This window comes from Curcuma longa, chromosome 15 (genome assembly GCF_044706935.1).
Source record: "Curcuma longa cultivar G26 ecotype Majalengka, Jawa Barat chromosome 15, ITB_CL_G26_1.1, whole genome shotgun sequence".
In the NCBI taxonomy this organism is placed as follows: Eukaryota; Viridiplantae; Streptophyta; class Magnoliopsida; order Zingiberales; family Zingiberaceae; genus Curcuma; species Curcuma longa.
In genome coordinates, this window is record NC_133875.1 from 9,277,726 (window position 1) to 9,289,848 (window position 12,123).

General features: G+C 38.7%; 1 protein-coding gene across 1 annotated transcript in view; it reads left to right on the forward strand.

Annotated features, from left to right (window-relative positions):
* The window catches only part of LOC141845957 (BRAP2 RING ZnF UBP domain-containing protein 2-like), a 25,162-nt gene extending 17,861 nt beyond the window's left edge, over positions 1-7,301 (forward strand). The window contains exons 2-7 of the mRNA XM_074733944.1: positions 5,927-5,964; positions 6,189-6,295; positions 6,446-6,695; positions 6,822-6,875; positions 6,967-7,110; positions 7,218-7,301. Coding sequence (XP_074590045.1) covers positions 5,927-5,964; positions 6,189-6,295; positions 6,446-6,695; positions 6,822-6,875; positions 6,967-7,110; positions 7,218-7,301 — 677 coding nt within the window. The remainder of the gene's footprint in view (positions 1-5,926; positions 5,965-6,188; positions 6,296-6,445; positions 6,696-6,821; positions 6,876-6,966; positions 7,111-7,217) is intronic.
* Positions 7,302-12,123: the final 4,822 nt, after the last annotated feature.

Here is a 12,123-nt window from a genome sequence, read left to right on the forward strand (position 1 = left end):
AACTACTTGGCTGTATAAACCCAAAGTATAGAAATAGTAAATAAAGTAAGCAAATTGATCTAATAAATAGAAAACAGAAAGCAGAAAGCAGTAAGTAAATAAGTTTTTTTTTTAATTGTAAGAAAAAGTAAACAAGTAGATCTAACAAGTAGAAGACAGTAAGTAAGCAAATAAGTGTAAGAAAAAGACTTAAGAAAGCAAGTAAGCTTGTATGAGAAAATAAGGTTAGAAAGATTCTTGTTTGTTTTTCTTGTTCTTTTTCCAGTGAGCCTCACCTGTAAAGAACAAAAAGGAACTACGCCCCGGCTATCTTCAGGTCTTATGGCTCTAGGCCTTGCCTTACTAAGCCAGCACAGGTCTTACTAGTCCAGTTCTTACAGTTACTGTTTTAGGAAACAGATAAGGACTGAGGACTAAGTTGAAGAAGGAAGAACAAGAATCTTTCTAGCCTTAGCAAATTAGCCTTGCATTATATAAATAAGCACACAAACTTTATTAAAAGCAACTTAATATTTTACAAAACAAGAACTTACAATCACTTAGGCTGATCACACGAAAGTAGAGAAAGTAGGAGAAGGCAAACACAACTTAGAGAAACTCTCAGTGGGGTTGGATGCCTTAGGTGCATCCTTACAATGATATTTATAGATACATGGCATGAGATGCATAGTAGTAGGAGAAGAGATAAGAACGAATCTTCTGGGTGGAGGAGTGAGCTGTCCCCTTTTTCTTTTGTCGGTGGAGTGGTGGAGTAATAATGAGCTGTCCCTTTTTCTTTTGTCGGTGGAGTCTGTTGTCATGGCTGATGTCATACCTTGTTGTTGTAGTCATGTCTTCGTCATGAACTCAATATTCCAGCATGTTGTCCATATTTTGGTCTTCTGTTGGGTTTGGGCTTGGAGCTTGTTCGGAGAATGGTTCAGGGAGCCTGGTAGAGGCCATATGGCTTCAGGCCAAGTAAGCATTATTTACTAATATGGAACTTGTCATTTTTCTAGAGGCCCAATGGTCATATTTCTTCTTATATTTCTCATAGACTGTTTCATGTTTTGTATTTATGGGAAATGAAAAATAAGAAGTTCCCAGTTCCTTTGGCCAGTATATCTTTTTTTATAAATGACTCCCCAGCAAGAATGTAGTCATTAGTGTTATATTCTCTGTCCCAGTACCATTGGTTACCTAGGACAGCAGCTCTCCATTCTATAAGCTGTTCAGAAAGAGTAGTTCTGGCTGTCCAGTGTACATCTGGGTCTGATCCATAATCTTCCTGACCACAGTGTAGGCCATTAACATCATTCACATCTATTTTAATAAGATGTTTAGCCGCTTCAATTTTTAAAGCCTGCCATTCAGGAGGTGTACTGTCCATAGTCAGAATTACAAATGTTTCTTGCTCCAATATATATTGGAGTATTTGGCGGAGCTTGTACGGAAACTCTTGTATAGAGTTTAAATCATGTATCCAGAGTTTGTGTAGAAGACCATAGTCCATGAATAAGAGAGGTGCCACCAATCTTCCTCGAAAATTTCTAGGCTGAAATTTTTCATAATCTATGTTGGCCTTTCTGATAGAATAGGATAGCATACAGGGACACCTTTGGGATTGTGTTTCCTGGCATTGTGGTTAAGTCTTCTGGCATTTTAATTTGAAACTGAATTCTGCTTCATATGTTTCCATGTGTGTTCATTGCCGATATGGCAAAATGTCATATCATCACCATGGCACGTAGTTTAATGGGATAGAATTCAAATGGAGGTTAGAATTGATATACTTTACAAATGATAGGTGATTACAATGCTTTTTAAAAGTTTAGATATATTTGAAAATAATTAATGTCTATATAGAAATTGAATCTATGGATCTTTAGTGCATTCAATTTATTAGAAAACAAGAAATCTGTTAGTCCAAATGGAGATAGTGAGTGAACGTAAGCGCTAAAGGGGGAGAGTGTGAACAACATGCCTGCAAATAAATAAATCTTCTCTTCCTGTGATCTCAACAATGTCACATAATAATGTTAGCAGCGGAAAACATAAATAAAGCAAGGACATACCATAACATATTTACATAGGGAATTTAACTAATCAACAATGCTCAGGCTTCTAGTTCACGACCTATAATCGTTTAGGTGGATTGCTCCTGGAATCCTCTTTCTCCTCTTTCGTAAAATGCTAGAGGTGGAGAAACCTCTAATAGAATTCTAGGGTTTTACAATATGGCTCAACAAAATAATAATGGAAAACAATGTAATAATCAATTTGTTATACTTTCTTTATAGCCTTTGAACCCTCTTTTAAAGCCTCTATGCAACAAAATCTTGACATAGTCATGCTGACATGGCACTGCTTAGTCGATTGAGACATCTCCAATAGTCAAACAGTTGACTAATACTCTTGATTCTCGCGACTTGTGACTAATTCCTATGACGACTATTTTATCTAGAGTTCTAGAGTTGATTAATAATCAACCACTAATTGGCAACTGATAATCAACTATTAGTTGACTGAATCTCGCGATTTGCGATTGATTTCTACAATTCCTCAAATGACACTTGCATCGTGGACTAATCACAAATCATCAATCGATTGGCCAATAGAAAAAGAATATTTTTTAGTCAATTGCATCAGTCGATTGATGTGAACCGCAAGTATACGGTTGTCGTCAAGTAATAAAAAGATATCGAACCACAGAGACTGTGTATTAGCTAAGTGATGTCACAGAGATAATTATCTAGACTCTTAAGGAAACGGATTGGTTGAAGATGTTGGTTGTGTATGGTAGAGAGAGAGATTGTCTTGGGGATTTATGGATGAGATGGATAAGTTTAGGACTTTGGTTTCACATCCATGCTAGGTGACATCCCTAATTCATGTTTGTTCGTTTACTCTCAATGTTTACCACCTTGTGGGGATTCTAACCAAGATACCAACTCGACCTCGTCAAACTTTGTTGGAACTAAATCATGATACTCTAATGCTACGATTACTAGTTCAGGACGACACCAGATAGCCTGGTTAAAGCTCTCCCGTTGTCACTGAGCACTCCAGCATACTACTAGTGTACTATTCTCTGTCACCGAGCACCCAATCAAGGAATCCATTCCTAGTCATCAATAGCCGTTAGCTATCCCCTAAGGGAGTTTACCACCATGTAAAGGTCATTTCGGAAAGTCCGGTTATAGCTAACCTTCTATCACAAGGCACCCCGGTCATACGATCCTAAAATTCCCCTACACAGTAATCTACTCCACTTAATCATGCATATATGCTCACACAAGCATTTCATCAAACACATTCAAGGCATTCAACACATGAAACAAATGTAAACACTTCATTGAATAGGGAAAATGACATAAACTAGTTCATACATCACCATTATCACATAGATGTTCATCCTACATCCTAAACTCAAGGATCTACTCCATTACAAGAAGATTACAAGAAGAATACATGAAAATAGTCATCCACAAGAAAGGGGAAGACTTATCTTTGAAGCGTGGGCATCCGTTGAAGATCTTCTCGCTCCGGTGTAGGATGGATCGGTGGAGATGAAGTGTTTAAGGCCTCCCCAAGAGTGGGGAGGCATCGTCCCTAAGCCAAAACCTAGGGTTTGGAGAATGACCTAAGATATCTTTAAAAGGTGGAAAAAGATGTATTTATAGGGCTTAGGCACGCCCCTGGCACGCCCCCGTCACACGACCGTGCCTGGGAGGCACGACCGTGTGCTGCCGCCCTCTGGAAAATAGGCACGACCGTGCTTGTGGGGCACGGCTGTGTACTATCGTAGGCTCTTGAAACTGGCATGGCCGTGCCTGTGGGGCACGGCCGAGCACAGCCGCTCCTTTGGAAATCAGGCACGGTCGTGCCTGGTAGGACGGCTATGCCCTGGCTCAATGCTGTGATGGAGACACGGCCATGCCTGAAAGGCACGGCCCTTAGCAGTTGGCTCTTTGGATGAAGGCACGGCCCTGGGCTGATGCTTCTCTGTTGGAGGGACACGGCCGTGTCTCCTGGTGTTACACGATCGTGTCTAAGCCTAGAAATGTGAGGCACGGTCATGCCTGGAAGGCACGGCTGTGTTCTGCTCTGTTGCTCCTTTTCTTCCATTTCTTCGTGTTTGCTGCATAAGAGACTCACCCGTGATGACGAGCACGGTCAGTGCGAGTCTCTTCTCTCCACCATTTGCTCCACCATCAATAATGCATCGTTTTGGCTCTAAATCGCATCCTGTCAAACAAAATATACAAAGAGCAAATCTCCGAGCAAAAGAGTAGAAATATGCAATTATAAAAGAATAAGGTGTGACAAAGTGTAGCATATGCAATGAATTACAAATAGATGAGCGTTAAACAATGCTAAAAAATCATATATGATCTACGCTCATCATCGATTGGGGCATCAGTTTATAGGCACAGTTAACTACACAATTAGAAATAAACATACAATTTCTTAATGGACTGCTTTAATTGAGTGTCCTAGTTAATTGCTAATTTTACTTCAACCCATCTAATGGATGAGTTTGCCTTAGTTGAGTTCTATACATACCCAAGTACAATTTCACTCAACTCTCAGCTGACTAGCAACTGTTTTCTGCTACACCAGCAATTGCCTTCTGCTTCTCCCGTCAAGTTTCTCGAATGCACCAAGTCCTCTGATTTCCTTCCTGTGGTATCCTCCTCGCTCTGTTTATAAGTGTGTTTCTAACAATCTTCTGCTAAGCTTTTCATCCTCAGGATACCCAGCCCTCTCGCTCCCTACATGTGTCTTCTTTCTTGTTCCACTTGCATACTTCGCTTCTCAGCACAACTACCTCTGATGCTTTCATCCTGTGGTCCCTTGGGTGTTCCATACTACCGTTCTCTGATCTTCCACTAACTTTAAGTCATTGGGTACTTCATATGTGTATACTTAAGTCCTTGCACATTTAAACACACAAAGGCACAACTACCACCGATGCTCTCATCTTGTGGTCCATCACTTGGGTGTTCTATACTATCATTCTATGATCTTCTACGGACCTTGAGCCATTGGGTAATTCATATGTGTTTGCCTAAGTCCCTATACATTTAAACACACAAAACAAATGCAAAACATGGTCTAACTTAAATCCAATCCTTTGCCTAAACATTAAAACTTGTAGTCGCACTGGACTACTCGGGGACTGAAAGTTCCAACAAAATCTGTGTAATGGTTAAAGGAATAGCCAAGTAATTTATTTGCATTGATTAAGGTATATCTATTTTGTGGCAAATCTTTCATTGGAAAATGCCTTTTGGGTTTTCCATTGTTTGTCTTCATGAAAAATAACAGTCAAAACAATATAATTTTTTTCTTAGTCAATGGAGAATGTAGGCATTTAAAGGGAAAACCACTTTCGTTTGAAACATCCACAACTTCCCCACATGAACAACAATCTTGCACACTTGTCAACTCCTCTCACATGCAAACAGCTGCTCCCCATCTAGCACCTAGATGGAACTGTTGTTATTTTCCGTTGCCTACTAAGGCCAAGCTGCCATGGTCTGTGCCATTGTCATGGAGATCATTGCCTGTCCTTGCTTCAATATTTGGGTTGAGCTTGGAAAGGAAGAGAAGGAGAGGAACATAAACAATATTTCCTTGTATTTGCTCAATAAGGAAAAATAATAGATTTTTGTTGTAAATGTTTTCTTGGAAAGTTTTTTAGATGCACATTATTTTATGGGAAACAAAAGGACGTTCATTTACTAAAGGATATGGAAAAGTTAAAGCATCTTCCTTTTGTTTACATTCACACATTTGGTGGATTTGCAAGTTCAAATTTCTGGACGCTTCAAGAGTTACAACTAGGAGACAATTTAATTGTTTTCAGCTTAAGAAAGGAAAATCAAAGGCGCATTCTAATGCTTCATGTAACTCTTTCACATGCTAACTCCACTTCTTTTAGGTTCCATGCCTTGTGATGAAGATCCAGATTTTGATATTGTATATAAATGTCTGCTATTTTGCTGTTAGGTTTTTTTTTTGGTTTTCTATTGGCAAGAGACATGTCTTGTTTATGTTTTCATAAACAACATTGAGCAAGAATCCTGTGTTGTTTCCATGTGTCGATTTTTAATAATCATTTTACTTGTTTTTAATGTTTGTGTCCAGTGATATAAATTTCTTTTTAGGATGAAAATTGATTAAATTTATCTTTAAATGTTCAGGTTTGCCATTTTTGTCAGAAGCATTCAGATAAGCCAACATGCTCAATTTGTGGAACACCAGAAAACCTTTGGATATGTGTCATCTGTGGTTTTGTTGGATGTGGAAGGTATAACTTGGCCATGATGCAGCTGATTTCTGTCTTCATGTCCAGATTGTTCTTTTACCAAGCTAGTATATGTTTGAATTGTTGTTTTCATGCCATTGTATTCTCTTTTACCAAGAAAATGTGTGAACTGTATTTTCCATGTTATCATAGATACGAAGAAGGCCATGCTATTAGACACTGGAAAGATACTCAACATTGTTATTCTCTTGATATGGAAACACAAAGGGTGTGGGATTATGTTGGTGATAACTATGTTCATCGGCTAAATCAATCCAGAAGTGACAATAAGCTTGCCAAATTGAATTCCAATAGTAGACCGTCAGGCAAAAATTGCATCCCCTGTGGATGCAGTGATGATGTTGGAATTAGTGAAGCTATATTAAGCAGCAAAGTCCAAATGGTGAGTGTTTGTCTTCTCTGTTTAATTCAGTATGGTAGTCTGCACAATTTGTAATGTGAAATGCTTTTATTATGCTTGTATAGTAATTCAACAATGTGCTTCATCTTAATGTAAAACATGCTACAGATTGTTGATGAGTACAACCATCTACTAGCTAGTCAACTTGAAAACCAAAAGCAGGTACTTCATCTGTCGAAGTAACACTCCAATATTTTTCCTAAAAAGATTGCTTTAGGTTTTCTTTTGTTTCTGCTCCATTTTATTTTTGCAGTATTATGAAGCGATAGTTCAAAAGGAAAAGGAAAACAAGAAGAAGTACATTGCTGATGCCGTTGAAAAGGCTGTAAGTTTAAAGCTGCAAGATATCCAACATAAAATTCATGATGTTACCAAGGAGAAGAAAGTGGCTGTTGATGTAAGCTATTTCACACTTTTATTTTGTTACACAAAGCATATTATTTTGCATCATTCAATTTTCCTCTGTTTCATTGTACTCCAACTTGTTTACATTTCTTGCTTTAGGTTAATGCAAATCTCATGAAGAATCAGAAGCTTTGGCAAGAAAAGATCAAGGAAATTGAAGAAAGGTATATTTCTTTTCAGTAAATTGGGTTGATGATTTCTTTTAATTACCATGCTCATTCTGCAAGTTAGATATCCACTAATTGTCAAATTTCAACAACTATGGCCTGCTGACTGTCCCTTTAATATTTAGTTCTGTACTAATCCCTTTTTTGCTGTTGATGTTTCTCATCCATTAGTTGCAACATTGACATCATTATCATCATCAAAGTATGTAAGCCCCACGTATTTGGAATGGGCTACTTGGATCTTCTCCCTCCATTGAAAATGTATGACTATATCACTAGTAATATCGAAATAACCCAAATAAATTTACATTGTATTAATCAAAGTTTTCTTTAGTCTTTTTTTTTTGATAATCCAAATATTGAGTTCGTACGATTTGACTAATCCTAGAGGTGACTAGCCTGATCCCATGGAAGTTTCTCACAGGCCACCAGAGTAAATCCGACAGCGCGCGCGGCTTCGTACCCAACAGCTAACATCTCAAAATTTTCTTCCTATTGAAAATTCCCTGCAGTGCGTTGTAATTGGGATTCGAACCGTAGTTGCTTGGGTAAACTACTGAGCATGTTGCCGTTGCACCATGCGGGGGGCTTTCTTTTAGTAAACAAATTCAACTCTTATTTCAGAAGTTGAAAACACTTACAAGGATCTTGTTAACTACTCGAAGACTCAAACACACTTGAGCTCCTTTCGAAAACACTTAGTGAAATAGGCAGAAGGGGTGATGTTTCGATGCCTGTAACACTATGAGTTTACTCCCTTATATAGAGTTCGGGAGGGAAGGGTCTGGAGACAGCCAGATTCCTACCAACTCAGCACGCATTTACAAAAGTTGACATAAAGAGCGCACTAAAATAAAGTTGACATAAAGAGCGCACTAAAATAAAGTTGACATAAAGTGGTTATTGATTGCTTGCTTTCGGTGGAAGAGTAGATGCTTGGGTCCACCATGTCCGCTCAGTCATATTGTGTGTGGAATAATCCAGAGTCATCTGGAGGATCATCCACGTCAGAATTAGCCCAATCTTCATCATTCAAAACTTCTGGTTCTGGTTCAGTCTTCTTCTGGTTCTGGTTCTCATTATTATCAATCCATGGCTCATTATTGTATTGATTTGCATTATTTGCATTAAGCCTTTGCTGCACATAATCTTCAATGAGATCTGCCCAATACCATACATGACATCTGTCATCTGCACATTTGTAGAATCTTCTCCCTGGGTTTCTGCTGGTCCGGGAGATGAGATATGCAGCATCTTTCCCACAAGCGCATTGTAACGCTATAGGTGGTGCCATGAAATATACTGAAAACTTTTTAGGTAGTATCCTTGAAATACAAGAAGCTAGCCTCTCCTGTGCTTGTGTTTCTGAGGCTTTATCAGTAACTTCGGCAATTGCTTTGAGCAATGGTTTAAGTGAAGTATGCTCAAATTTTTCAATAACTAAGGCTTGAACAAGCCTTGATAGTTCATCTGCAAGAATGTTCTCCTTACCATCAATATGTTCAAAGGAGACTTTTACTCCACAGCCGGATATATAGTCAGTCAGCGTCATCCATCTGACCCTTGATGGCTTGTGCTCAGAGCATTTTTCATAGAATCGGACTATAGCTTTACTATCCGTTCTGATAATTAACTCATTTTTATCCAGATAGTAAATCTTAAATTTTTCAAGGCTTAGAATTACCGCCTGGATTTCCGCATCAATAGCACCTTTGATGGGATTAAAACGTCCACTTGCAGTAGGCACAGATTCTTTCCTTAATTCTTGCCTCGCCTTTGCTAAGTTTCCATTTGCATATTCCTCCCCATCCTTCCATGCAGCCATCTGTTTCAATAACAATAATTGCATGTTTAGGAGGTACATCTAAATCAGGAAGCTTGCAAACCTGATCCTTGATTTGCCTTATAATCTTCAAGTCTTGCTGGTTAAGCCTTCTTTCACCTTTACCGGATGTTTTTGAATATAAGGGCCCAAGAGTCTTTCCGAGATCTGGGATATATGCTCTGGCATAGTTGAGAATTCCCAGCCAGCGTCTTAAAGACTTGAGCTCAGTGAGGCTTTCTTCCTTGGTGTCCAGAATTTTCTTTATAATGTGTTGTTGCAGTCTGATTTTAGAATCACCAATAATAGCACCAAGAAATTCAACTTGTCTAACACCGATCTTCATCTTTGTTGGGCTAAGGATTAGCCCATTTGCTTCACAAATGGATATCATAATCCTTAAATGTTCTTTGTGGGCTTCTTTTGTATCTGAGAAAACCAGGATGTCATCCACATAAACCGCAATAAAGGCCTCAGTGCCCTTAAAACAATTGTCCATCTTGCGTTGGAAGACCGCTGGTGCATTTTTCAGTCCGAATGGCATAACCAGCCACTCATATAGCCCATCAATAGCCCAGAAGGCAGTCCATGGAATAGATTCCTCTGCCATTGCTACTTGGTGAAAACCACTTTTCAAGTCAAACTTAGAATAAATCTTAGAATGACTTATTTTAGCAATAATAGTATTAATGCCAGGCAAAGAATATTGATCTTTTTCCGTATTATCATTTAGTCTTTTATAATTAAAGACTAACCTTTCTTTACCTTTAGTCTCTTCACCGGTGATAGGATTTACCTCTGTCCCGGAGTTCACAATTATTGCAGTAGTGCGGTGCCTGCTGGATGAAGGTCTAATCACCTTTAGCTTTAGTAGCTTGTCCACGTGCCTCGCCATTGTTTCTTTTAGTCCTGGCGTTACGTGCTTTAGAGGCCTGTCCTCTATTGTCAAATCAGGGTTCATGATTTCCAGCTTGCACTTGATTTTATTCCTGGCCCAATGCTTTAGGGGTTCTTCCCCAATAACCCCGAGCTTTTTCAATCTTTCCAGCTCCTTGGGCTCTATGTATTCTTCATGAATAATACCTATTCTAGGTATTGAGGCACAAATATCATAATATTCTGTTAGTTCAAGATCTAGTTCTTCAAGAAAACATACCTCATGGGGTTTCACTGATGTAGTTACCGTAGTAACTAATTTATAAAAAGTAACTTCTCCTTTTTCAATTCTTAATCCACCCTCCAGAGCGCGGATAAAGTTCATGCCAATAATAAAATCCAAATGCGATTGCATAGTGGGCATGATGAAGGTTCTTGGGATCCTGAAATATTGATCACCAATCCATACCTTCCCATCAAGGAGAATTTCTGACACATGGGTGGCACCATTAACTCCCTGTATCATTGAATTAGTTAATGAAGGCCTTCTGAATTTTGAAGATATTTTCCTCCCATTGCAGACGCAAATAGCTGCTCCAGTGTCAAGAATAGCATTTAATGGGATTTTTTCCCCATTAATTTCCAGAATAACTTTCAAATTTAGCAGATTATTACTAGGAATGGCTGATGAAATAGAATATTCTTCATAATTAAGTACTGGAAGAGAGGGATTTAACCTTTCCTTCAGCTCAGCAATTTCTCTTTTGTCAATATCTGCTAACCTTTTGAAGAGTTCATTTTCTTGTTTCAAGAACTCTATTTCATTTTTCTGTTGCTGATTTACCATCATCATCAGCTCATTGTCCTGCCTTATTTTTATTATTTCTTCTTCAAGTTCCTCAGGAGCTTCTTGAATTATAGCAGGTTCTTTCAGCTTCTGTTTGAGCTCAATTATCTCAGCCTCCATCTTCTGGATTTGTTCAGATAGTTCTGCGTCTCTTGCACTATATTTTCTGAGGAGGTCACTTTGCTTCTCCGCTAAGTCTTTCCAATCCATGGCTTTAATTGGAGTAGTGTCCTTCCTTGGAATAACCTTTTTAAAACAGTGATAGGTACATAGTGCACAAATCGTCAGTTTGCATAATAAACAATCCATCCTGTTACCTTGTCTTGCTTCAAACTTACAGTCTCTGCATGTGGTGGTCCCTTCTTGATTGTAATCCCACTCATGTTCACAGTAGTATTCTTCTTTTGATACCTTCATTTTGGACCTCCACCCAGATTCACCAATCAGGTATTCTGATGGTTCTTCCTGTATTTCATGAAGCATATAACATGGAAATTTATTTGCTTCATCTACCTTTTCCTGAAGAGTCTTGACCTTTCGCACCATTTTACCTTTGCCTTTGGTATCTTCAATATTATTTGAGTCTGACTCTGACATATAATATTCATCTTCTGAATCTGAATCTTCAGGAATTGCATCAGTTGAGCCGAAACCTTTGTTACCCCTTTCAGTTTCGTTCAGTGCATCAACTTCTTGGATTTCAGGAGTCATGATTTTTTCAATAATTAGCTGTGCAATATTATCCCCAATATTGATGCATATATTTTCATATGAAAAATTGAACAGAATAACCTGAATGTCTCCTCTGAAATCACCATCAATTACTCCGCCATTAACAAAGATTCTTTTCATACTTAAGCCAGATCTAGGAGCTATCCTTCCATAAGTGCCTTCTGGTAATTGCACCTGAATACCAGTATTAATTAACTTATGGGAATAAGGTGGTAGTACCGCACCTTCGCATGCCGCTAAGTCATAGCCTGCAGCTCCAGATGTCTTCCTTTGGGGTAGGAATGCCAAGGGATGTGACCGATGCACCTTTAGTGCATACTCAGCAGGTGCTGGTTCCAGGACTTCCTTCAGTTGCTTTCTGTAGTCCCTAGAACTCATAAGATTTCTTCTTCTAAGAGCACCTTGAGCAGAAGACTCTTGAAGTGTAAGAACTTCAATAATCTGATTGTCTTCATTCTCGGATACTGAGTAAATGTCTGACACATCAGATTCATCCATACCAACTGATACGACTTCCATTCCGTCGTCCAGTTGTAAGGATTCCAGAATAGCCACTCTGTG